Raw genomic sequence first — 22458 nt, forward strand, 5'->3', positions numbered from 1 at the left:
AAAGGGGGTAGTTGGGTGGGTGGGTGGTTGAGTGAAAGGGGGTAGTTGGGTGGGTGGGTGGTTGAGTGAAAGGGGGTAGTTGGGTGGGTGAGTGAAAGGGGCAGGTTTTCGGGCTATCTGTGGGCCCAGGTTTCGGCTGAGGTCCCGGCCCCTCCCTCTTCCCGCTCTCCCGGAGCCGGGTTGCAGCTGGAGATCGAGCCCGCGGCCTCTTCCTGCGGGCCCCGGCCTCTCCCTCACTCCCTCCCCGGGCCCCGGCCTCTCTCCCTCACTCTCCCCGGGCCCCGGCTTCTCTCCCTCACTCCCCCCGGGCCCCGGCCTCTCTCCCTCACTCTCCCCGGGCCCCGGCCTCTCTCCCCGGGCCCCGGCCTCTCCCTCTCTCCTCCCCCGGGCCTCCGCGCGGCGATGAGCGACCCCCCGGCGGGCCCGGTACCTGTGGAGCAGGCGGTGTTGGAGACCTTCTTCTCACAGCTAGGGGTGTGCTCCCATGACCGGGCCAAGGACTATGTGGAGCGGGAGAAGGAGAACAGCCGGAGCGCGGGCCCCTCATGGACCGGTATCCTGGCCGCTCTCGCTCACCTGGCGGCCGCCGAGAAAGCCTATCACAGCATGGGCTTCCTGGGGCAAAAACTGGGTAAGGGGGGGGAGCTGGGGGCAGGGGCCAATGAGGGGGGGTAATTGGGGGCAGGGAGTGAGGGGGGTAACTGGGGGCAGGGAGTGAGGGGGGTAACTGGGGGCAGGGGCCAATGGGGGGGGTAATTGGGGGCAGGGGCCAATGGGGGGGGTAATTGGGGGCAGGGGCCAATGAGGGGGGTAATTGGGGGCAGGGAGTGAGGGGGGTAACTGGGGGCAGGGAGTGAGGGGGGTAACTGGGGGCAGGGGCCAATGAGGGGGGTAACTGGGGGCAGGGGCCAATGAGGGGGGGTAACTGGGGGCAGGGAGTGAGGGGGGTAACTGGGGGCAGGGAGTGAGGGGGGTAACTGGGGGCAGGGAGTGAGGGGGCGGAGCGGGTTTCTTGGGGGGCAGGGAGTAAGGGGTTGAGGGGGTTTCTCGGGGTAGGGGGAAGGAGGGGGTGATTCGGAATGGAGGGAAGGGGGTAACTGAGGAGATGGAGAGTGAAGGGTTTAACTGGGGGAGAGGGTAACTGAGGACAGGGAGGAGAGGGGTTACTGGCGGCAGAGAGGAGAGAGGTATCGGGATGGGATGTAGGGGTAATTGAGAGCAGGAAGTGTAACTGGAAGCAAGGACGAAAGGTGTTTGGGTGCAGGTAGATTGGGGGTTAACTGGAGGTAGGGGTGAGGGGTAGTTAGAATTAAGGGTAATTAGGGACAGGGTGTATGATAAAAGGGAGGCATAGAGGGTGAGGAGGTAACTGGGGAAGGGAGTGAGAGACATCTGATGGTAAGAGTGTAACTGGCAGCATTGATGAAGAATAAGCAGGGCAGGAATTGAGGGGTAACCAGGACAGCTGTAAGGCCTCTTTGGTGGCATGGGTACCACTCGCACTGGAGGTGAGATGTGTCTGGTAGAGGGTACTGGGGGTAAGGGGATGAGATGTAACTGGGGAAAAAGAGAATCTGTGAGTAAGTGGGTTGGGGGTAATTGGGGGAACATTAGGGTAACTGGGTGCAGACGTGAGTGGCTAATCATGCAAGGTGCAATAAGCAGGGGGCAAATGAGGTAAGGGGCTATCTTGGGAGAGGTGGGAAAGGGAGGGTCAAGGTGGTGGGCCTTGAGAGTGCATTGAAGATGTTTGAGGATCATGGTGGGAGTGGGGTTCAATGGGGAGAGTTGGTATATATGGGGAGAATGTTATCCTGCTTTTGAAGCCTAGACTCTGGCACATAAGCTTAGGGTACAGGATTGGATTGCAAAAGATTTGTATGCAGATGCAGCAAATAATCATGAAAGCCAGGGGAATTGAATGCAAGAGTAAGGGGGGTTATGATTCATTTATGCATTGCTATGGTGAGACTACATCTGGAGTACTGTGTACAGGGCTGGCCACCGTACATATAGAAAGGTGTTAATGCATTGGAATCAGTTCATAGGTTTGCTAGACTATTGAAATGAACAGATTGCCTTATGAAGAAAGGTTATACAGGTCAGGCTGTAACCTGTCGAGTTCAGAAGAGTCAAGAGGTGATTTATTTGAAACAAGTTAAGCTCCTGAGGGGGGAAGGATGTTTACTCTTTTGGGAGAAACTAGCACTAGGGGATCAGGGTTTAAAACTGGGGTAATACCTGTTTAAACAGATGAGGAAGCGTTTTTTTTCTCTGAGAATTGTGTCTCTTTGGAATTCCCTTCCTCAAAAAGCAGTGGATGCAAAATCTTTAAATATTTTTAAGGCAGAGGCAGGTAGATTCTTAATTACCATGGGCCCGAAAGATTATTTGGGAGGCACAGGAAATTATAATTGAGATTAAAATCAGATCAGCCATGGTCTTATTGAATGGGCTAGCATGCACCCTCTCTGTCCTTGCTATCCCTACCACTCTGTCCCTCCATTCTCCCTATTCCCATCTCCCCTAAGAAATCCCCTTACAAGCCCATTACACCTGCCCCAGTACCCACTAACCTCTGCTCCCAGTTACCTAAACGCTTCCTCGGATTACCCCAACCCACTTATTCCCAGATTCCCTCCTTCCTCTGTTACACATCACCCCCGTGCCCAGTTACACCTACTCTTGTTCCTTGTTCATAGGATAGACCATTTAGGACTGAGATGAGGAAAAGTCTCTTCAAAGGACAGTGAACCTGTGGAATTCTGTACCCCAGAATGCATTAAGATGGCATTGAATCAAGGATGACAGTGAGAAAGCAAGAGAGGAGAGGGAAATGGAGGAACATTTTGAAACATACACACTTTGAGGGAGGTAGACAGGGCAGATATAGAGATGTTTCTGCTTGTGTGGGAGTCAAGGACCAGAGGACACAATCTCAGAATAGGGGATCACTTACTTAAGATAAACATGAGGAGGAAACAAAAAACAAAGAACTGCAGATGCTGGAAATGAGAAACAAAATCAGAAATTCCTGGAAAAATTCAGCAGGTCTCGCAGTATCTGTGGAGACAAGGCAAGGCAGAGTTAACATCTTGAGTCTAGCGGTCCTTCTTCAGAACTGACTCAAAATGTTAACTCTGTTTTCTCTCCACAGAGGTAAGGAGGAATTTCTTCCCACAGAGGACGGTGAGTCTCAGGAATTCCCGCAGTCAGCTGTAACGGATGGATTATTAATATATTCAAGGGTAGGATAGACAGATTTTTAAGCATTAGGGGAACAAGCAAGAATCAGTGTCGAGGATTATCAGATCGGCCAAGATCTCACTGAATGACAGAGTCAGGACTCAATGAACCAAGTGGCCTACTTCTGCTCCTGTGTCTCACACGGGAAAGGTGTGAAGGGAGTTGGACTGTGGATGGAGGAGGGAGGTGGAGGGAAGTCGGTAGTAGGGGAGGAGGGGAGGACGAAGAGGATGTGATCTTTCTGGGTGTCTGTTTTCTGTGTGTCTGAATTAAGGTTTCTGTGCCCCATGTACACCTGTGACATGGCACAGTGAGGTGGTACGGTGTCTGCATGTGTTTATAAGTACATGTCCCTGTTATGTATACACACAAACTGCTGGGGGGCAGGGCTCTAGCTTTGAGCTTGTCTCTTGGAGTCAATATAGTAGAATGCTGACCTTAATTTTATTGTCCAGTTTCTGGAAGAGACAAGTACCGACAACCTTCTGACTCGATTGTGTATGCGACCCACTGAGCCATGACAGTTAAAACGCAGGAAATGCTGTCAGCCTGAAACATTATTTCTGTTTCTGTCCACAGATTCTGCCTGACCTGCCGAGTTTTTCCAGCGTTTCCTTTGTTCTTGTTTCTGCATTTCAGAATCTGCAGTATTTTTACCACTCAGGACGTGTGTATTGGACCAGATTGTTTGAGGACAGTATATAAAACTTGATTGTCCCATTTTGAGTAATGAACTAATGTCCTGTAGTTCCTGATCTTTGTAACTTGATTTATTTTCTTCAAAGAAAATGGCCTTGACTTTTCCTTTGCTTGATTTTGTTGAAATTTGTCTAGAATCAGTGAAAATAGTGCAAAGACTGTGGAATTTTAAGCTTGTGTTTGCAACATCTCTTGCATTAGTTAGGAAAAAAATCTCATGTTAGAAGCTAGATGTGGCCCCAGATCAATTGAAACTCTCAAAACCAATGCAGTTTGCAGAAAACACCAAAACAGCTGCAGATGCTGTAAATCAGGAAGGAAAAAAACAGAAGTTGCTGCAAAAGCTCAGCAGGTCTGGCAGCATCTGTGGAGAAAAAAAAAATCAGAGTTAACAACATTTTGGGCCTGGTGACCCTTCCTCAGAGCATTCGCAACTGGATTAAGAGTTCTGCCCAAAGTGAAAGCACTACTTCACTGTCTTCTAAGGAAGAGCTGGTGGACATATCAAAGCAGCGCTGTGCTCATTCCAATTGCTGACGACTGTGCATTGGTTCCTCTGCTCATTGACTCTCAATCCGTGGCTCACGGCAACACTGATCCACTTAATGTATGTCCAGAAAAACAAAAACTGGAAGGGATTTTTAATCTATATTTGCTTTAATAACTGTTTGAGATACACCAGATAGGTAATTTGAGATGCGACATGTGGTGAGTGTTATAGGCTTGAGAGCGGTAGGTGGCTTTTTACCTGTGGTTTTCAGAGGAACTGGGGACTTCCTGATATCTCTGTTTGTTATAAACTAATCAGTAGAAATTGGTTATTCTGATTAATCAAAAAGCTATTTCAGGTTGTGCCATAGGATCAAAAGGTTGGTGCATGGATGTATCTTGGTCTTATTTGGTCTAGCTATTTATTAACTGACTCACTGGTGTTTTGCCTGAAGTACCAGATGCCGATTATTGAATATTATTAATATATTTTGGGGAAAGAGATCTAAAAACTGATTATACTCGGTATAAAAGCTGCAATCATTCCTATCTAAATGGTTCCTGTCATGTGGGGGATGGAAAAGACAGCCTACATCAGTTTGAATGCAAAGCATTTTACCGTTGATGTACTCCCTTCGGGGAAGAAGCCACTGCTTTCTACTGGAGAAGAAACTGTAAGCAATCAGTGTTTGAAAGGGCAACAACACCTGTTGATTTTGTAATTAAAAGAAGTTTAGATAGAGAGCTTTTGGTGGTTTGAGTACTTAAAGGGAAAGACCTATAGGACTGGTGTATTCACTGTTATATGAAAACAAGGAAAATGTGTTCATTAACACCTTGCCCTGTGTGTTATAATTAGCACTAAGTTTTGCTACGCAAGCACTTTTGTCACATGGGAAAATGTGGCAACTAATTTCTGCACAGCAGCAAATGAAGCCAGTAACTTGAAAAGAAAGACGTGCATTTATATAGCTCTTTTTGAGTGTAGTTGCTGTTGGAATGTAGGAAGTACTGCAGCCAATTTGTGTACTGCAATCTCCCACAAATCTCAAGGTGATAATAACCAGGTAATTTGTTATTGTAACGTTGGTCAAGTCAGGACACCAGGGATAAACTCTCTTGCTCTCTTTTGAAATCACCATGGGATGTTTTTCATTCAACCATGAGAATAGTCTGAGCCCCAGTTGAAACTGAGACCTTGTGATTTGGAGGTGAGACCAGCGGAGCGCCTGGTGAGAGATGTGTTGTCAATCTTATTTTCTTCGTGATATCGGCTGGTGCTCAGGTTTTGCTCTGGATGGTAGGGGAGGTCTCTGACCTCTCAATGAAGGAAGAGTTATGAGAAGACCAAACTTCTCCGATTGGTGAATTGGTAACTAGAGTTAGTTAGATTCAGACTTCTCAACAAAATATTAAGAGGGCCTGAGAGGCAGTATTTATGGAGAATTGTTGGAGCACAGATTACTTTGCTTTGTCCCAGCAGATATTTGAGGTAGAGATCATAAAAGATGCAGTGTTAGGCGAACGCAGTATTGGGATTTTAAAAATTCTTTTATGGGATGTGGGCATCAGTAGTCTTCAGTGCCCATCCCTAATTCCCCTTAACCAAATGACTTGCTGGGCCATTTCAGAAAGCACTTAAGATTCAGCCATATTGATGTGGGTCTGGAGTCACATGTAGGCCACTACCAGGTTTTGCAATGGAGGTGCTTAGAATACGAGGTTGAGAGATTCACAATAAAGGTAACCGTCCAAATCGCATTTAGACTTGGGCGTACCTGTGCAAAACTGTTTATACGCAGTTGGGTGTGCATTTGTGTACATATGGACACACTGTTGTGTTTGCTTGGGGTCACATACTTTTCTATATCTTCTGTTTTCAGAACTGTAGTGTTTTTGGAAGGAGCTCAGTACAATGCAGTGGTGGAGAGTGAAACATGAGTGCTCTCAGTTAGTAAAAATCTGTATCTGTAGTCAACATTTTGACTGAGCAATTACCGAACAGACTCTGAATTAAAAGCATCTGCTAAAGCATTTGAAGGCTTAAATGTGGCATGTTTCTTAGTTATATTGATACCAGTCTGCTGAATGACAACACCTTTAAGTGCTTACTGTGCAACACTTTTCAGTCACATTTGCTGGATTTCACCATCCGGTTGTTTTCAATTGTCTCATTCTTTAGAGCTGAACCAGGCCTCGGCCAGTGCTCCTCAAACCGTATCCCACTGTGACTTCAGTATGAGGCATGAAATTTAACATGACCCCTGAATGAATACTGTGAGGGGGTGGGGAGAGATCTGTGAAAACAGATGTGGAGGGATGAGAATCCTGTCTAAGTGAGGGTCTGCCATTTAGTGTGGGACACATTTATTATAACCTGGTCAGAGCTCCACAGCAGCCGTTACTGCCTCGGAGCCTGTGACCCCACACCCCCACTTTGTGAATTGAATTGATTCAGACCCTGGTCCACAGAAAGGAAAAGATGAGGTTAAGTCATTGTCTCAAGCAGATCCACCTCATCACGGCTGATTTATTTTAAGAATTGTTTTCAGCGCTAATATGTTAATTCCTCTTATGAATGCGAGTTTTCAGGTTTAGCTGCTACTTTGATACGAGAGCTGAGTCATCAGATGCTGAACAGGCTGGGGCCCATTCTGCCCCAAAAGACAACGGATATCCTCATTGAGATCTCTAAAACTATGAAAGGGCTACTTAGGGTGGACATGGAGAAGATGTTTTACTTAGCTACGGGAGCTATAGAGTCATACAGCATGGAAACAGACCCTTTGGTCCGACCAGTCCATGCTGACCATAATCCCAAACTAAACTCGTCCCACCTGCCTGCGTTTAGCCCGTATCATTCCAAACATTGCTTATTCATGTTCTTATCTAAAGGCCTTTTAAATGTACCCACAGTCACCACTTCCCCTGAAAGTTCATTCTGTACATGAAGCACTCTGTGTGTTTAGAAAAACAAGCCCGTCATGCTCACTGAGCCCAATGGAAGAGGTTGGAAATATCATAAAGTCACAAATAAATCCAGCTGGGAAATAGGATAAAGAAGTTATTTTTCTGAAGAGTGTTTAGAAAGCAGAACTCAACACTAGAAAGAACAGATATGATGAACAGCACGATGCATGAAAGAGAATCAGGTAAACACACGAGGGAATGAAGGATAGGTTGATAAGATGAGATGAGGGAAAGTGGAAGAAGACCCATGTGGAGAATGGACCTGATTGGCAGAATGGCCTGTTTCTGTGCTGTAGAAGTCTATGTAACTCTTCTTTCTCCTCCTCCCTGGCTGAATCTGCAGGTGGGCAGTCGTTTTTCAGCCGCAAGGACTCCATTCGATCTATCTACACATCCCTCCACAGTGAGCTGCGCAAGTTAGCCACCACTGCACGGAACTCAGCAACAGGGGCCTCCCCGTATCTGGAAGAGCTCCTCTCTCACCTTTCGGAGCAGCTTTGCTTTTTCATTCAGGCTCGAATGGAAATTGCTGACTTCTATGAGAAGATGTATTCCCTCAGCACCCAGAAGTCCATCCACTCAACAGAAGTGGTGCATGCGCTGGAGGCGATTCTGCAGAAATACAGCTCCAGGTGAGTGGTAGACCCAGTGGTCCAAGCAGGTGTGAGCTGGACTGATGAACAATGCAGAACCATGAGTGATGAACAGTGGAAGGTGAGGAGTCCTAGAAACAGTAAGGGAAGGAAAGCAGTTGTGAATGGCTGAAGGGTCAGTAACCAGAGTGGACATATTTAGAGGATTGGCAGAAGAATCAGAGAGGAGTTGAGATGACACAATTGTGATGATGATGTGGTTTCACGCGGTTACTTTGTCCTGTTTCTTTTAAAGAGAGGTTTTAAGACAGAGATTCAAAGCTGTCTAGTTGGGAAGCTAGTAAACAGCTTGTGAGGCTTTGGGATTGTTTTGTATTAAAAGTTGGAGCAATAGAAACCGCCTGGATGCATGTGACTAGCTCTCTCAAACCAGGATTTTCAGTTTTTAGTTTTTTAGCTTGAGATTCAGCAGCAGTTGCTGCAGTAAATGTCTCCTGGCTGCTACTGTCTCTTGAGTTTTCCCTTGATATTATTTCTGTGTCTCTGGTGCTGGGTTGCGCATGAGAAGATCTGTTTTCTGAATTTGCCTTTTTGCCAAGGGGTGTGTTTATGGCATAGTGCCATTTTGGAACAGTTAATTAGTAATAGTTACTACATTTATTATACTGTTCAGTTGTTCAATAGGGTTAAATTATTCTAAATTCCTATTTCTTTTGTTGTGTTTTAACTAGTGTTTAAATAAATTGTGTTTTGCTTAAGGTTGAGTAGTTTGAGCAGTCGTGTGGCATCTGGAACACAGCACTTTACACCTGCCTTTAAAATAAGAAAGGTTATGGGCTAGGCAGCATACTTAAAATATTTTGACGGAGTCTGGTCTAGTCCATAACACAATCCACAGTGTTAGGATTTGGCATTCATGTGCAGATGGATATTGAGTAAAGTGTCACTGGAGCTGAAATGTTTTCTCTCCACAGATGCTGCCAGAACTGCTGAGATTTTGCAGTAATTTCTGTTTTGTTTCTGATTTCCAGCATCCGCAGTGTTTTATCGATTTACTAGTGGCTATCTGAAAAGAATTTGATAAGTATTCAGAGAAAGAATTGCTGCTGTGCTGAGAAAGAGTCAAGGCATGGACTCCATAAGATCATAGGGCTTGGAGCTAAAATAGGCCACTCAGCCCATCGAGTCTGCTGTGTCATTCATTGAGATCGCAGCTGACCTGCTAAAGCTTAACTCCATTTTCTTGCCTTTTCCCATAATTCTTGATACCCTCACTGATTAAAAATCTATCTCAGCCTTGAATATAATTAATGATCCAGCTAACTCTGTATATGAATTTGTGGACAAGAGATGCAGGGGAAATGTGAGGAAGCGCTTTTGTGCACAATGAATCGTCGTGACCTGGAACTTACTGTCTTTGAGTGTGGTAGAAGCAGAGACGATGAATGATCCAGATGGAAGTAAGTGAGGGAAATAAACTTCTAAGGTAGAGCCTAGGTAATGGCATTGATTAGATTGCCCTACAGGGAGCTAGGTTGGATAAAATGGCCTATATAATCTTTAAATGTGCTAGTACAAGGTTATGACTCTAGTGTGTAAAATTGAACCCCTGCTGATTGTCTTTGAAAATTCTGTCCTTTGGCATTGGCTTAGGAGATTGTAGCTCCCAACTCCAAATTCAATGTACAATGAAGGCAAGCATACCAAACATGTTCTTCACTAATCTTTCTAACCTGTCTAAGATAAAGTGTGGAGCTGGATGAACACAGCAGGCCAAGCAGCATCTCAGGAGCACAAAAGCTGATGTTTCGGGCCTAGACCCTTCATCAGAGAGGGGGATGGGGGAGGGAACTGGAATAAATAGGGAGAGAGGGGGAGGCGGACTGAAGATGGAGAGAAAAGAAGATAGGTAGAGAGGAGAGTATAGTTGAGGAGGTAGGGAGGGGATAGGTCAGTCCAGGGAAGACGGACAGGTCAAGGAGGCGGGATGAGGTGGTAGGTAGGAAATGGAGGTGCGGCTTGAGTTGGGAGGAAGGGATGGGTAAGAGGAAGAACAGGTTAGGCAAGCAGAGACAGGCTGGGCTGGTTTTGTGATGCAGTAGGGGGAGGGGACGAGCTAGGCTGGTTTTGTGATGCAGTGGGGGAAGGGGAGATTTTGAAGCTTGTGAAGTCCACATTGATACCATTGGGCTGCAGGGTTCCCAAGCGGAATATGAGTTGCTGTTCCTGCAACCTTCAGGTGGCATCATTGTGACACTGCAGGAGGCCCATGATGGACATGTTGTCTGAGGAATGGGAGGGGGAGTTGAAATGTTTCGCAACTGGGAGGTGCAGTTGTTTGTTGCGAACCGAGCGGAGGTGTTCTGCAAAGCGGTCACCAAGCCTCCGCTTGGTTTCCCCAATGTAGAGGGAGCCACACCGCGTGCAATGGATACAATATACCACATTGGCAGATGAGCAGGTGAACATCTGCTTGATATGGAAGGGTATCTTGGGACCTGGGATGGAGGTGTGGGGGCAAGTGTAGCACTTCCTGCGGTTGCAGGGGAAGGTGCTGAGCGTGGTGGGGTTGGAGCGGAGTGTGGAGCGGACAAGGGAGTCACGGAGAGAGTGGTCTCTCCGGAAGGCAGACAAGGGTGGGGATGGAAAAATGTCTTGGGTGGTGGGGTCGGATTGTAGATGGCGAAAATGTCGGAGGATGATACGTTGTATCCGGAGGTTGGTGGGGTGGTATGTGAGAATGAGGGGGATCCTCTGGGGGTGGTTGTGGCGGGGACGGGGTGTGAGGGATATGTTGTGGGAAATGCGGGAGATGCGGTCAAGGACGTTCTCGACCACTGCAGGGGGAAAGTTGCAGTCCTAGAAGAACGTGGACATCTGGGATGTGCGGGAGTGGAATGCCTCATCGTGGGAGCAGATGCGGCGGAGGCGGAGGAATTGGGAATAGGGGATGGAATTTTTGCAGGAGGGTGGGTGGGAGGAGGTGTATTCTAGGTAGCTGTGGGAGTCAGTGGGTTTGAAATGGACATCAGTTACCAGCTGGTTATCTGAGATGGAGACTGAGAGGTCCAGGAAGGTGAGGGATGTGTTGGAGATGGCCCAGGTGAACTTGAGGTTGGGGTGGAAGGTGTTGGTGAAGTGGATGAACTGTTCGAGCTCCTCTGGGGAGCAAGAGGCGCCGCCGATACAGTCATCAATGTACCGGAGGAAGAGGTGGGGTTTGGGGCCTGTGTAGGTGCGGAAGAGGGACTGTTCCACGTAACCTACAAAGAGGCAGGCATAGCTTGGGCCCATGCGGGTACCCATGGCCACCCCCTTTGTCTGTAGGAAGTGGGAGGAATCGAAAGAGGGCGAGGACGAGTTCGGCTAGGCGGATGAGGGTGTCATTGGAGTGGGATTGGTCTGGCCTGCCGGACAGGAAGAAGCGGAGGACCTTGAGGCCATCTGCATGAGGAATACAGGTGTATAGAGACTGGACATCCGTGGTGAAAATGAGGTGTTGGGGGCCAAGGAATTGGAAGTCCTGGAGGAGGTGGAGGGCATGGGTGGTGTCACGGACATAGGTGGGGAGTTCCTGGACCAAAGGGGAGAAAATGGAGTCCAGATAGGTGGAGATGAGTTCGGTGGGGCAGAAACAGGCTGAGACAATGGGTCGACCAGGGATTCCTCTCCCTATTCCAGTTCCCTCTCCCCATCCCCCTCTCTGATGAAGGGTCTAGGCCCGAAACGTCAGCTTTTGTGCTCCTGAGATGCTGCTTGGCCTGCTGTGTTCATCCAGCTCCACACTTTGTTATCTCAGATTCTCCAGCATCTGCAGTTCCCATTATCACTTTCTAACCTGTCTGCCTGTTTTAAAGAGAGTTCTCTGTATTTGTTTCAGATTTCCAACTCCTGCAGTATTTTTCCTTTATTCAATGTATTGCACATCCCTGATCCATTGGTCACCTTCCTTGCATATTGTAAAGCACTGACCAACTTTTCTGTTTGCACCAGCACCTTCAGAGGGCTCGAGGATCAGTGAGCTGTTCATGCATTGTGTATTAATAAATTGTCCTAGCTTTCTTCCTGCTTCACCGAGGAATGAAGAGTGCAGTATTCTGAAATAGTTTATTTACCAAGTGCTGCCCCATTTTTATTGTTATTACTGGACCTTTCTCTGCATTTCCTCTCCAGTCTTGCTCAGTGGTAGCTATTATCATCAAGTCAGCAGTTTGAGTTTGTAGCTCACTCCAGGGACTTGAGCACAGAATAAATGCACCCAGTAGCATTGTGGAGCTGTCAGGGACCCTAGTTTACTCCCAGCTGAGACAGAGCAGTGGGAAGAAGGGAAAGGCTTGGGAGTACTGATTAATGCAGCACCTGTATTTGAAGACATCCTAAAGCACCTTATAGCCAGCTATTTAAAATACAGACATTGCTGTAAAAAGAAATGAAATGTATCTGTTTGTACACAGTAAGATGACACAAAAACAGTATTGCAATCAGACCAGATGATGTGTCTCAGTGATTTGGGTTGGGGGATGAATATCGGTAAGGACAATTGGGAATATTTTGTTTTGTAATTTCATGGGGATGTGGGTGTTACTGGCCGTATTTCTTGCCTGTCCTTAATTGTCGTTGAGAAGGTGTGTTGAGCTGCCTTGAACTGCTGAGGTCCTTGGGGTGCAGATACACTCTCAGTACTATTAGGAAGGAGGTTCCAGCATACTGACCCAGAAACACTGACGAGAAGACAATATATTTCCAAGCCAGAATGTTCTGTGGCTTGGAGAAGGACCCACAGGTGGTGGCATTGCCATGCATTTATTACCCTTGTCCTCCTTGGTGGTACAGGTTGTGAGTTTGGAAGCGGCTGCCGAAGGAGCTTTGATGGGTTACGGCAGTGCACCATGTAGAAGGTACACTCTGCAGAACTATGCATGGTAGTGGAGGGAATGGGTTTAGCAAGGAGGTCTCACAAGTAATTAAGAAGGTTAATAGAGTGCTATCCTTTATTATGAGAGGTATTGAGTATAAAAGTAATTCTGTTGTCCTTCAGTTGTGCAGGGCATTGGTGAGACCACATCTGGAATATTGTGTGCAGTTTTGGTTTCCTCGTTTAAGGAAGGATGTAAATGCACTGGAGGTGGCTCAGAGGAGGTTTACTGGGTTGATATCCAGAACAAGCAGGTCATCTTATGAAGAAAAGGTGGATAAAGTTGGCTTGTTTCACCTGGAATCTCGAATAGTTGGGTGTTGATTTGTTTGAAGTTTGGTCCTGTTTGGTCTTTGATAAGGTGAACATGGAAAAGGTGTTACTTCTTGTCAGGGTGAGCCCAGATTGGAGCTATTGTTTTAAAATTAGTTCAGCCCTTGTGGGACAGAGGTGAGACCTTTTTTTTCTCTCTTAGATGATTGTGTGAATTTGGAACGCACTGCCTTAGATGATGAGGCAGGGTCATTGATTTTTTTTAAGGCAATGGTAGATAAGCTCCTATTAGACCAATGAGTCAAAGGTAATTGGGAATAGTCGAGAATGTGGAAATCGGAACACAAACGGAACAGCCACGATCTTATTGAATAGTGGGATAGTCTTGAAGGGTTAAATGGCCTACATCTGCTCCCAATTTGTATCTTCATGTGTAACCTCAGTTTACAGTCACAACCTGAAGATACTGACAGTGCAGTGCTCCCTTAGTAGTAAGTTGAGGTCTCCGAAGTCCGAGTATCTAAGGGATAACACTGCTCTCCAATTAACCATGGCTAAGTTTAAAAGAAACATCTTTAAAAAAAGAAGCAGGATAGGCTCTTTGAGCCTGCTCCACCATTCAGTATGATCATGGCTGATCATCCAACTCAGTCCCCTGTTCCCTCATTCATCCCAAAACCTTTGGATCCCTTTAGTCCCAAGAACTATATCTCCACCTGGAAAACACCTAATGTTTTGACCTCAATGGCTTTCTGTGACAGAGAATTCCACAGGCTTACCAATCTCTGGCTGAAGACATTTCTCCTCATCTCGAACCTAAATGGCCTACCCAATATCCTTTAACTGTGACCCGTGGTTCTGGAATCCTCAGTCATTTGAGAACATCTTTCCTGCCTCTACTCTGACTAGTCCTTTTAGAATTTTAGAAGTTTGTGAGATCCCCTCATTCTTCTAGACTTCAGTGAATCTGGTCCTAACTATTCCAGTCTCTCTTCATATGTCAATCTTGCCATCCCAGGAATCAGTCTGGTCAATCTCCAGTGCGTTTCTTCCATAGCCAGAATGTCTCTCCTCAGAAGCGGAGACCAAAACTATATGTAAACATTCCACGTGTGGTCTCAGTAAGGCCCTATTCAATTGTAGCAAGACGTCCCTACTCATATACCCAATTTCCCCTCACTTTGAAGGACAATATGCCGTTTACCTTCTTCATTACCTGCTGCACCTGCATGCTTACTTTCAGGCCAATTTGTGTGAGGATATCTGTGTCTCGTTGCACGTCCCCATCACCATTCAGATAGTGGCTGCTTTGATGCTCGGTTATTAGTCTGTTATGGATATAGGTTGTAAGTTGAACTCCCTCCTAGAAATTGCAAAACTGATTGATTTGTTTGAGACTTCATCTGTCAGGTCAAGAGATTAAACCAACCGTGCGGAGTTCGGGTGGCTAATCCGTGAGGTATTTTTCAGAGGGTTTGCTCTTGTTTCCTTAGGTTCCATCACCCCATCTTGAGCCCTTTGGAGAGTAGCTTCCAGGTGGAGGTGGACATACTGGCTCAGCTTCTGAAGGCGCAGAATGAGATCAGTGAGTGGAAGTTCCTCCCGTCACTGCTGAACCTGCATAGCGCCCACTCCAAGCTGCACAGCTGGGGACAGACTTTTGAGAAACAGCGGGAGACCAGGAAGCACTTATTCGGGGGCCAGACCCAGAAGGCCCTTCAGCCGCCGCACCTCTTCCTGTGGCTGGCCAAGCTGAAGACCGCCCTGTTGGCCAAGTTCACCTTCTACTTCCATGAAGCACTGGGCCGCCAGACCACCTCGTCAGAAATGAAGGCCTTGACCGCAAAGACCAACCCGGATTACTGCGGCAAGATCTCCAGCTTTATTCGCAAGTATGACGCCGAGAACGTCTCGCTGATATTCGACAACAGGGGCTCCGAGACTTTCCAGGGGCATGGATACCATCACCCACACTCATACAGGGAAGCCCCCAAGGGGGTCGATCAATACCCGGCCATTGTTTCCTTGCCCACTGACCGGCCCCTAATACATTGGCCCAACGTGATCATGATCATGACGGATCGAGCAGCGGAACTGAACACTTTGGACAAAGTCGTCCACTTTTACGACGACAAGGTACAGAGCACTTACTTCCTGACGCGCCCCGAGCCCCAGTTCACCATTGTGGTCATCTTCGACTCCAGGAAGTCTGAGAAAGACTCTCACCTTCTCTCCTTCCTCAATGAGCTTTCCAGCTCCTTGAAGAATTCCAAGCCGTTTGCCAGCTTGAAGCCAGGGTCGAAAAGCTGAAGCCAGCAGCTCTCGTCCCAGTAAATGCATCACTAATGATGAAACAAGGATGGCAGGAGGTGGATTCCGCTGGCAGTGGATTCCAGAGTAATTTTCCAGACTTCAATCAAGTCTCCATCCATTACTGTTGGGAGAACTGGGACTCCAGTAATTGTTTCAGTCTTTGGGATGGTTGAGTCCCGTAACTCTCACCCAGCTAAGAATTGCACAAACTATGTTTACTATGAATGATTGCAGTAATGTCAATGCTAATGCTAACTGATATGAGGATACCTTATGACTATGAAATAAAACACTTGAATTCAGTGCGAATGTTGAGCTTTAATTCTTTTTGTTATTGGAAATGTGTTTGAACATATTGATGGGCAAGAAACTCCATCCTGGCACAATATGAAGTCTTGGACTCGATCTCAACCAGAAGGCCTCAAAATCTTATTGATTCTGAAGCATCCACTCCAATTTTCAAAAAAATTGTTCACAGGATATGGGCATCACGGGCTGGGCTGGCATTTGATTTCCATCATTAATTGCTCTGGAGAAGATGGTGGTAAGTTTTCGTCTAGTATCACTGCAGTCCATTTGCTGAATGCTCACCCAGTGTGTCATTAGGGAGGGAGTTCCCAGGATTTTGACCCAGTGACACTAAAGGAACAGCGATGTATTTCTAAGTCAAGATGGTGAGTGATTTAGAGGAGAACCTACAGATCGTGCTGCTCCTGTGTATCTGTTACCCTCGTTCTTCTAGGTCACAGTGGTCGTGGGTTTGGAAGGTGCTGTCTAAGGAACCATTGTGACATTCTGCAGTGCATCTTGTAAATGGTACACAGTGCTACTCTTGTGAATCTGTGATGGAGGGAATGCATGTTTGGGGATGTGGTGCCAATCAAACAGGCTGCTTTGTTCTTGATGCATATTTCTTGAGTATCTTTGAAACTGTACTCATCCAGGTATGTAGCGATAGTACGAAGCTGGCTGATGCTTTGTAGCTGACGGACAGGCACACGGGGTGTCAGAAGGTGTGTTACTCACTGCAGGATTCCTAGTCTCCGCCCTGCTCTTATAGCCACAATATTTACATGGCAGGTCCAGTTCCATTTCAGTTTCTGGTCAGTGGTAACCTCTACGCCGTTGTATTCAGCAATATTCAAGTTCTCCACATTTGAATGGGCAAGACTGTTGTTGAGTATATCAGAAGCCAAGCACTTTCCCTGAGAGACAGATACTAATACCATGTAAAAACATCACTCTGCTTGTTCAATGTGCACAAGGGTGCTTTTTAATGAAGAGTGCGGGAGGACATGTTAGGGGCAACATGAGGTATATATGAAAATAAAACAAAATCAGGAACTCTGTGCACTAGCAATATCTTTGGAGAGAGAAAGGGAGTTAATATTTTGAACCTAATGTGAGTCATTGGAGCAGAAGAGAGGTGGAATTATTTATTATAATTTGCTTTCATTAATATATACTTATTCTTATCTATATTTATAAATGTTATGCTGTTGAAAAAGGAGGAAGGGCCTGAAGAACCAATGGGAAGGGCAAAGTCTGGTTAGAAGGTGGGAGACATTATATAACACAGATGTAATAGAACAAAACACAAAGGGACAGGTCCTGGGAGTAATAAAGAACAAAACTCTGATCCAGAGTAGCTGTAAACATCAAAAAAAGGTCAGCTCTGCCTGAAAGTAAAGTCATGATTCAGGGTGGAGACTGGTCCTTGGCACAGAAAATATTGGACTGAATGGGAGTTAGGAGAAAGCTCTGTGATGGTTGAAGCCATTTGGAGCACAAAAAGGAGATGGTTGTAGTTGTTGAGGGTTGTCCCCGTCTCAAGACACTGCTACAGGACTTCCTCAAGGTAGTGTCCTAGGATCAACCAACTTCAGCTATTTTATCATTGACCTTCCCTCTCTTGCAGGATCAGAGGTTCACTGATGACTGCCAAATGCTCAGTACTGTTCATGACTCTTTTTGAATCTGTACATGTCTGTGTGCAGCAAGCCCTGGACAGCATTCAGGCATAGGCTGATAACTGGTAAGTAATATTTGTACTGCACAAGTGTCAGGCAATGACTTACCCAATAAGAGAAAAGCTAATCATTGGCATTCAACACCATCATTGTTACAGAATCTCCTGCTGTCAATATCCTGCAGGTTGCCATTGGCCCCCAACTATACTGGATCTGGCATATGAACACCATGGTTACAAATTAAGGAATTCTGTGCTGGATGACTCTCCTCCTGTTAATCCAAAGCCTGAACATCACCTACAAGGTACAAGTCAGGAGTGTGATGGGGGTACTCTCCACTTTCCTGGATGAGGGCAGCAAAACTCAGGCTTGACACCACCAGGACAAAGAAGCTAATGTGACTCGCTTCCATGGGTGCACAGTAACAGTAGTGTGTATCATTTACAAGATGCATTATAGCAACTCACTTGGACAACACCTTCCAAACTCTGTGATAATGGGAACTGCAGATGCTGGAGAATCCAAGATAATAAAGTGTGAAGCTGGATGAACACAGCAGGCCAAGCAGCATCTCAGGAGCACAAAAGCTTCAAGCAGCATCTCAGGAGCACAAAAGCTTTTGTTCTCCTGAGATGCTGCTTGGCCTGCTGTGTTCATCCAGCTTCACACTTTATTACCTTCCAAACTCTGCACTGCCTAGAAAGACAAGGGTAGCAGACAAATGCAAACATCCGCATCTGTAAGCAACACACCAGCCTGACTTTGAAGTAAATTGCTCTTCCTTCAGTGTCCTATTGTTACCTGCTACTTATCTCCTTTTCTTTTAAAAAGGTGTTACATTGCAGTTTCCCAATTCTCTGGAACATTTCCAGAATCAAGGATTGCTGGAAGATCAGTGCATCCACTGCCTCTGTAGCTACTTTTGATACCTAGTATGCATCCCATCAGGCCCAGAGGTTTAATCGGATTTTAGCCTCATTAAGTTTCTCTAGCACTTCTCTTTAATTTGCTCTCCTCCTTTTGCCTCTTGATTATTTAGTAATCTGGGAATGCTATTAGTGTCTGCTACCATGAAGACTGATGCAAAGCATTTACTCAACTCCTGTGCCATTTCCTGGTTCCCCATGATTATGTTTTTCCTTCTTTTCTGGATGTCACCTTTGGCTGTTCTCTTCCTTTTTGTATATTTTAAGAAGTTTTTGCTGTCCATCTTGATGTTAGATGCAAGTTTGCTCTCAAATTTTTTCTTCTTCCTCGTCTAAGCATCTTTTGTTGGTTTTCGACGTTTTCCCAGTCCTCTGTCTGGCAATTAATCTGTGCCACACTGTCTGCTCTTTCATCCTTAACTAGCGTGGTTAACCATGGTTGGGTTATCCCCTTCTTTTCATGAGGTTAAAATCATGACTTTACAGATCTGCATCCTCTATGAAATCTTCCTGTTCCCTCATTCTCTTGAGACTTTTGATTTGTAGCTATAGCTCTTGTTTTTTTCTCTGAAAGTACACTCTATTCACATTTATCTAGTGCTTTATCAAATCATTTACTCATTGCATGTGCCTATTCTCAACAGAATTCTTCACTTTTTTTTATGAAGCATTTGTTTCCCCTGGTTTAAACATTCTCTGCCTTACTAAATGTCTTTTCAGACCTCCCCTGCCATTATTGGCTAGACTGACAATCACTGTCACCAGATCCCTCTGTGTTTACCCCATTTGTTCCTTGTTGGTTTGTAACTCCCATTCCTCCCTCATCCCAACCCAATTCCCTACCTTTAATTAACGTAAGTAGTTCTCAGTCCTCACATGTAATGTAAACATGAGTGAACTGTCACCAGCCCCTGAGGCATGTGCTCCAATTGGCATCAACTGTAGCAGCAGCTCCTTCAACTAAACCTTGCCTCTGTCAGCCTTTCTTTCCAAAAATGTATACTATTCATAAAATTTGTAAGAGCGCGTTACAAAAAAGTTTGTTAAAGTGCTATAAAATTCAACTTTTCTCCGTATAACATGTTCCCCTCTTACATGCTTCAATAAGATTGAAATAATCTTAATATTTACAACATGCATCCTATGTCAGGAACACAGTCTGAGGCAAAATAATTGAAATTGAAAACTAGTTAAAGTGCAGTAGAAATAAACCTTTCCCTGTATGCCATGTTCCACTCGGATGTGCCTCAGTAGTATTCCACTGCCCTTGATGTTCGCTGTGTACATTCTTTGTCAGGCATGCATCATGAAGTGTTCTATAAGCTACCAGCACCTTGGTGTACATATGGCTGAAGGCCTTAGACAGTTACCCTGCTCTGTTGCACCTCTGTGTAGTTTCTCTCAGTTTTACTACATTGCTGAATGTGACAAGTGTTAGGGGAGACAACTGAAGGCATAGTTGAAGTAATAGATTTGAAGAAAGATACCATTGTAGCCAACAATGATTGCCATCCCTAGTTGCCCAGAGTGCAGTTAAGTGTTGCTTTGGGTCTGGAGTCAAATGTAGGCCAGGCCAAGTAAAGATGGCAGTTTCCTTCTTAAAAAGGACATTAGTGAACCAGATAGATTTTTTTTCCCAAACAATGGATTCATGGTCATGGATTAGACTCTTAATTCCAGGTGTTTTTTAAAATTCAATTCAAATTACAGTGTCTGCTGTGGTGGGATTTGAACTAGGTCCCTAGAACATTACCTGGTTCTCCGGATTAACAGTGCAGCAATAATGCCACTAGGCCATCGCAATCCCAATCTGGTCAACTGCCCGAACCCACTCCGACCTCCCAAGCACTCAGTTGCTGTGACAACATAAATGTTTACAGTCATGCTGTATCTTGAATTTATGGATGTTCATGGTAAATCATGAGGGACTTTACAGGCTGGATGTGGAAAGGCCATTTCTCCTGATGGGAGAATCTAGAACTAGAGATCACTGTTTTTAAAAAAAAAACAGGAGTCACACTTTTAAGACAGAGATCAAGAGAAATAGTTTATCTCAGCGGGTTGTGAATCTTTGGAACATCTTTCCTCAAAAGGCAGTGGAGGCAGAGTCTTTGTATAATTTTAACACAGATTCCTGATAAGCAAAGGGATGAAAGGGTATTGGGATGAGGTAGGATTATGAAGTTGAGGTTCAAGGATCGGCCATGATCTTACTGTATATTGAGGGTTAGCGTCAGGCTGGAGTGGCCAAGGGACCCACTCCTCCTAATTCATATGTTCACAGAGGCTTCAACTTCTGTTTAATCACAGCACTAACCAGGAACCTCTCCCGGTCTTGGTGCTTGCCATTTACGTGGATGTCGGAAGGATTTGCAGACACTCAGGCTGTTTGGTGGGGTGATGAATGCACCTTCCTTGACCATTAAGTTCTGGAGTGATACTTGGTTGTGAAGATTCTGCTGGGAGGCAGGATTGGTACCCAGTGCACAATAAGACCTTCTCAAGGCAATGCCATTTACACAAATACACCCGAAGCTCGTTGTCTGAGCTCAGCTGGTAGCACTCTGAGCTGAATCACAAGACCTCTCCAGAACTGGTGCACAAAAATCCAGGTTAACTGGGGTCTTATCAGATGTCTTAAGTTAATACAAAACATTCAATGTCACTAATTTGAAGAAAATATGTAGGTTATTCCTGGTTGGCAGTGGAAAGCTCATTAAAGAAGCTCATTTTGCTTTGAAAACCTGTTAGATTAATGTATCCTCTTCAGTGAAAAAAGCTTCAACTTGCCAGGCTCTTCTCTAGACTATAACCTCTCACTCAGCATCATCTGTTGACTCATAACCACAGATGGAATCTCAAAAATGATTCAGATCTTTTGTTAATTTCCTGGAACATGAAATATGTAGACCTTGCCCTAAGAGACAAAGTAGAAGCAAGTAGAGTTAATTGAGAGGGTGATTCACCTGGTCACAAATGTTAGTTTCCTAGAAACTAACAAGAGTACATTAACACCAACTGGCTCCAAAAAGACACGACCAATACTCACTCATATCTATCCACATGCACAAGGAGAACCACCACTCCGGCTGGGACAACACCAAGATCCTGGGACAGGCTATGCAGAGACAGATATGAGAATTCCTAGAAGCCTCGCCCTCCATGAAGCATGCTTTTATTCAACATATTGAACTCGACCCCATATACATTCCACTACGAAGGAAAACTGGAAGTGAGGCAATCCAACTCAATGGACTCCAGAGTTTAAAAACCAGACAGGAAAACACACTGATGCTTCATCGGAGGCTGCACTGAGGATGTTACCCAGCACGGTATCGAAACGTCTGTGAAACAAGAAACCAGTTCGGTGAGCCAACCAACCTCAATGCCCACAACCCAAGCTACAAATCTACTCCAAAATCTTAGACAGCAAGAACTGCAGTTGCTTGCATTCAGAGTTGGTAAAGTGTGGATCTGGAGGAACGCAGTAGGTCAGGCAGCTTCAGACTGAGTCCTAATTAAAGGCCCCATCCTGAAACATCAACTTTCCTGCTCCTCTGATGCTGCCTGAGCTGCTGTTACTCCAGCTCCACACTATATAGACTATAAAAAGCTCAGCTACTAGTTGGAAAAAGGACAAGTGAAAAGCATTTAGTCATTCCTGGCTTGTTTTGTTCAATCCCATATGCTTTCCTACAAAAACCATTCCAGGACTGGACTGATAGGTTTTGACTCAACGACCTGCTCTGAGTAGAGGTCAAAAGCATCTCCACTTAGTGTCACATTATAGCCTAGGCTTCTCTGCTCTCAAGTCTGCTGATGTGCCAACTTTCAGATTCATAGAGATGTGCAGCCTGGAAACACACTCCTTAGTTCAACTCGTCCATGTTGACCAGATATCCTAAATTAATCTAGTCCCATTTGCCAGCATTTGACCCATATCCCGTTAAATCCTTCTTATTGATTTACTCATCCAGGTGCCTTTTAAATGTTATAATTGTACCAGCCTCCACCACTTCATCTGACAGCTCATTACATACACACACCACTGTCTGTATGCAAAA

The 22458-nt window shown here is 45.6% G+C and overlaps 1 protein-coding gene across 3 annotated transcripts; it reads left to right on the plus strand.

The window, feature by feature from the left end:
- The first annotated feature begins 105 nt into the window (after nt 1–105).
- On the plus strand, nt 106–15807 carry kics2 (KICSTOR subunit 2). Of its 3 annotated transcripts, none has more exons than XM_059652546.1 (3): nt 106–631; nt 7748–8036; nt 14679–15807. In XM_059652546.1, exons 1-3 carry the CDS (start codon nt 403–405, stop codon nt 15493–15495), a joined length of 1335 nt encoding a protein of 444 aa, XP_059508529.1. In that variant the 5' UTR covers nt 106–402; the 3' UTR covers nt 15496–15807. The 3 variants fall into 3 exon arrangements, with proteins under 3 accessions (XP_059508529.1, XP_048404992.1, XP_059508530.1); XM_048549035.2 differs by lacking the exon at nt 106–631 and adding an exon at nt 1142–1508; XM_059652547.1 differs by lacking the exon at nt 106–631 and adding an exon at nt 2248–3189.
- Nucleotides 15808–22458: the final 6651 nt, after the last annotated feature.

The sequence above is a fragment of the Stegostoma tigrinum genome, chromosome 18 (assembly GCF_030684315.1).
Source record: "Stegostoma tigrinum isolate sSteTig4 chromosome 18, sSteTig4.hap1, whole genome shotgun sequence".
Lineage (NCBI taxonomy): Eukaryota > Metazoa > Chordata > Chondrichthyes > Orectolobiformes > Stegostomatidae > Stegostoma > Stegostoma tigrinum.

Excerpts from the sequence above, each read along its gene's own strand:
- kics2 (XM_059652546.1), top strand. The coding sequence starts at position 403 with ATGAGCGACCCCCCGGCGGGCCCGGTACCTGTGGAGCAGGCGGTGTTG. Across the intron at positions 632-7,747 it reads CTTCCTGGGGCAAAAACTGG|GTGGGCAGTCGTTTTTCAGC; the intron begins GTAAGGGGGGGG and ends CTGAATCTGCAG. Across the intron at positions 8,037-14,678 it reads CTGCAGAAATACAGCTCCAG|GTTCCATCACCCCATCTTGA; the intron begins GTGAGTGGTAGA and ends TTGTTTCCTTAG.